Here is a 3711-nt window from a genome sequence, read left to right as displayed (position 1 = left end):
GTAATGCTAAATTGTGGTTGAACTCTTTTCCTGAAAACAGTTTCACTTAGTGGGAAGATGTAGTGACAAAGTTCCTGAATAAATACTTCCCACAATAAAAAATCAACAAGGGGAAGCAAGAAATCTCTTCTTTCTGACAGGGCATGGAAGAAACCTTGGGACAAGCATGGGAGGGATACGAAAGCTTGCTGAGAAAGACACCTACCCATGGTTTCGATGAAGGAACGATAGTTATTCTTTTCCTTGGAGGTCTTAGGTCACAAACTAAATTGATGCTAGATGCCTCAACTGGAGGAAATATCAAATGTAAGACTCCTGATGAAACCTATGAGTTGATTGAAAATATGGCTACCAATGATAATGAGATGCACAATGAAAGAAAAACTCCTTCCCAGGCTAAAGGATTTTTCCAACTACAACCTTATGATGCCTTGCTTGCTTAAAATAAGATCATCACTCAACAATTGGAGATCTTGACCAAGAAGGTGATGCAGCCACAAAAGGAACCTCACAGTGTGGCACAGGTTCAACAACAACTTTGTGAACTATGTGGTGGTGACCATATTAATGGTCAATATGCAATGCTTGAGAATCTTAATGAGGAAGTCAACTACATGGGCAACCAGTTCCGCCCCAATAATTATAATCAGGGGTGGAAATCTTACCCAAGCAATGGACAGGGTCAATAGGCCACCACAACATCAGCAACAATGGCAGCAACAACCCTCTTTGTCTGACAAAACCACAAAGCTTGAAGAGACCCTCTAACAGTTCATGCAGGCAACTTTGTCCACGCAGAAGAGCACAAATGCAGCTATCAGGAACTTGGAGGTATAAATTTGTCAAATAGCCCAACAATTGAAGGAGATGCCTTTTAAAGATTTCGGGGCTAATACGGAAGTCAATCCCAAGGAGGAACGTAAGACTATTGCAAGCATGGAAAAAGAAAGAGAAAAAAATGAATTGCTAAAAAAAGAAGAGGAGGAAGAGAGAAAAGAAAAAATTGAGTTGAGAGAAAAAAAAGAAGAAGAGGAAAGAGAAAAGGAGAAAGAGGAGAAAAAAATAGAGAGAAGAGGTTGAGAAAAAAAGAGAAGAAAAAGAAAAAAATTAAAAAAACTGGGAAAAACCATTTTGAGGAGTGTTCCTTAGAAAAAAAAGAGATGCAATTAGAATGCTTTGATGAGATCTCCAAGGAATTGAGGATAAAAATTCCTATGACTGAGGATCTGCAACAAATCCCTGAATATGCAAAATTTTCAAAGAAGCTCCTCAAGAAAAAGAAAAATCTGAAGGAGGAGAAAACTGAGATATAGGGAGATTGTAGTGTGATCTTGCAAAAAGCACTTCCTCCTGAGGTAGCAGACCCAGGAAGTTTCCCCATTCCCTACACCATTGGAAACCACAAAATAGGAAAAACTTTAATGGATTTGGGATCCAGTATCAATCTAATACCCTTGACTGTCCTAAAAAAGATTCGTGACTTTGAAGTTAAGCCGAAAAGGATGTCTCTTCTCATGGCAGATGGATCCCCCAAAAGACCATATGGTATGATAGAAGATATAATGGTGCAAATCAACAACTTGAGATTCCTGGTGGACTTTGTGGTGTTAAAGATGGAAGAAAATGCGGAGATTCCTATTATTCTTGGAAGGTCGTTCATGAAGACAGCCAAAGTAATCATCAATGTTGATGAGGGTACCATAGTTCTCAAGGACCAAGAAGAGGAGGTGATCTTCAATGCTTGCAATACTGGGCAGCAAGCCCAAGTAAAGAAAACCAGTCCCAAAGCTGCATTTAAAGATGCACCCGGGACTGATACCTAGGCTGCCAAGTCAAAAAAGAAAGGTAAAAAGTGTTTTCTGTCATGGGTGAATGAAGAGGAAAAAGATAGCAAAGGAGCAGATGTTCACCAAAATCCTTTAAAGGAGCATGAAGGACTAAGACCAAGCTTGCCTATACAGTTCAACAAAAAGCTCTGGGTGGTTAAGAATCTCATAGTTGATGGGCTGATAGAAATTGAATATCCTACTTCTAGGAGAACCAAGAAGGTGAACAAGAAGATGCTGAAGACCAGTTGGTGTGCTAAAGGAAAAGATGACACCAAAATAAAAGATGTGACATGAGCTTATTGGGTCAAGCTAGTGACGTTAAAGAAGCACTTGCTAGGAGGCAACCCAGTTCTCTGAACTTTTACTTATAATTTTCATTTTTTGTTTTTGTTTTAATTTTTGTTTTTGTTTTATTTTATTTTATTTCTATTGTGCTCTGCTTGAATGAACTAAACTGCTTTGATTCACCTGTGCCTGTTTTGTCTGATAAGTCTTGCTTTATGAGATTCTATTGTTTGATTGGAGTTGAGATGATGCATGATGTGCTATAAGTGATGAATCCCAATTTGTGAGATAGATGCTTGAGATAAAGTTTGATTGAGATACTGAGCAGGATGTTTTTCTAAATTCTAGAACTTGTGAGTCTACCTGTGTGAGTTTTGAGCTTTAGAGTTCTTTTTGAATAATTTTTGTTACTTTGGAAGCATGAATGATTTTGCCCAAATTTTCTTTGATTGAATTACTTGCTTGCAGGTTCCATATGATCAAGGCCATCTTTTGTTATCCCTTATTCTTTTGGCCTTCAAGTAATTTTTGCCCACTGAAAAGAGAACAATTTGTTCTAACCTTTGAACCTTGAGCCTTATGCATGTCTTGAAAAACCTTTTTGAAAAATCTTTACCTTGAGTTGAGTTGAGAACATTTGATGAGGTACTGATAAAGGTTCAAGTTTGGGGTTGCTAGGTAACAACCCACTTCTCTAGGCAGTGAGCAATCAAAAGAAAAAGCAAGTGAAAAGCAAAGGCAAAAGAAAAGAAAAGTGAGAAAAAAAATTCAAAAGAAAAGAAAGAGCTCACTGCAAGGGAAAGCTAGAAAAAAGAAAGAGAGCTGATCTTGAATGACAAATTCATAAATGTCTCTCTTAACTCAAGGAACTTTGTTGACCAGAAAAACCAATCTCCATCTTAGCCCAGCCAAGTTACAAGCCATGAAAAGCCCTTGCGATGATAACCTGCTTGTAAGAATGTTTGATTGTGGTTAAATGAAAGGCAAAATTAATTTGTGTGACATTGTGATAGCAGAGAGAAACACCACATTGTATACTTGGGAGCTGAGTGAGACATTTTTGAGTGCTTCAGTGATATGCTTTTGAGTGCTTGAGTGAAACACTTTCCTTGGTGAGGAACAATTCTCTGAATTTCTGATTGCATCTTCGCTTGGTTGATTGATCATTCTTAAGGATAACACCTGTTGGAAGTGTTTGAGTATCACATTGACTTTGATTGAATTAAGACATCTGCACATCTTGACTGAGATGTTCATGCTGAATTGATAAATGTGATTCCTTGTCTTGAAAGAAAAATTTTTTGAAAAAGGTTGAGTCATTGTAGTGATTGTTCTGAAGAGTTGAGTTACACTTTGTTTTCTTGAGAACAAGCAAAGTTATAAGTTTGGGGTTGTGATAACGGTTTAAGACACCGTTATTTGTGATGTGATTTTGATAGTAAAAGCACCCTTTTCCACTTAGAAACTTGCTTAGACTCATGCTTTATGAATAAATTTAATGAATAAGAGAGTTGAGGTTGATTTCAATGAGTTTAAGACTTATTCCCCATGTTTTGACAGGGATTGAGGTAATACTAGAAGAAGAGACAAAAGACCA

At 37.5% G+C, this 3711-nt stretch overlaps 1 protein-coding gene across 1 annotated transcript; it reads left to right on the top strand.

The window, feature by feature from the left end:
* Positions 1-1421: 1421 nt before the first annotated feature.
* Positions 1422-1823, top strand: LOC106755230. The gene has a single exon (XM_014637341.1). It carries the CDS (start codon positions 1422-1424, stop codon positions 1821-1823), a length of 402 nt encoding a protein of 133 aa, XP_014492827.1.
* The last annotated feature ends 1888 nt before the right edge of the window (positions 1824-3711 follow it).

This window comes from Vigna radiata, unplaced genomic scaffold (genome assembly GCF_000741045.1).
Source record: "Vigna radiata var. radiata cultivar VC1973A unplaced genomic scaffold, Vradiata_ver6 scaffold_312, whole genome shotgun sequence".
NCBI classification, from domain to species: Eukaryota; Viridiplantae; Streptophyta; class Magnoliopsida; order Fabales; family Fabaceae; genus Vigna; species Vigna radiata.
This window is presented reverse-complemented; position numbering and strand designations above follow the sequence as displayed.

Coding starts and splice junctions, on each gene's coding strand:
- LOC106755230 (XM_014637341.1), top strand. CDS start 1,422: ATGGATTTGGGATCCAGTATCAATCTAATACCCTTGACTGTCCTAAAA.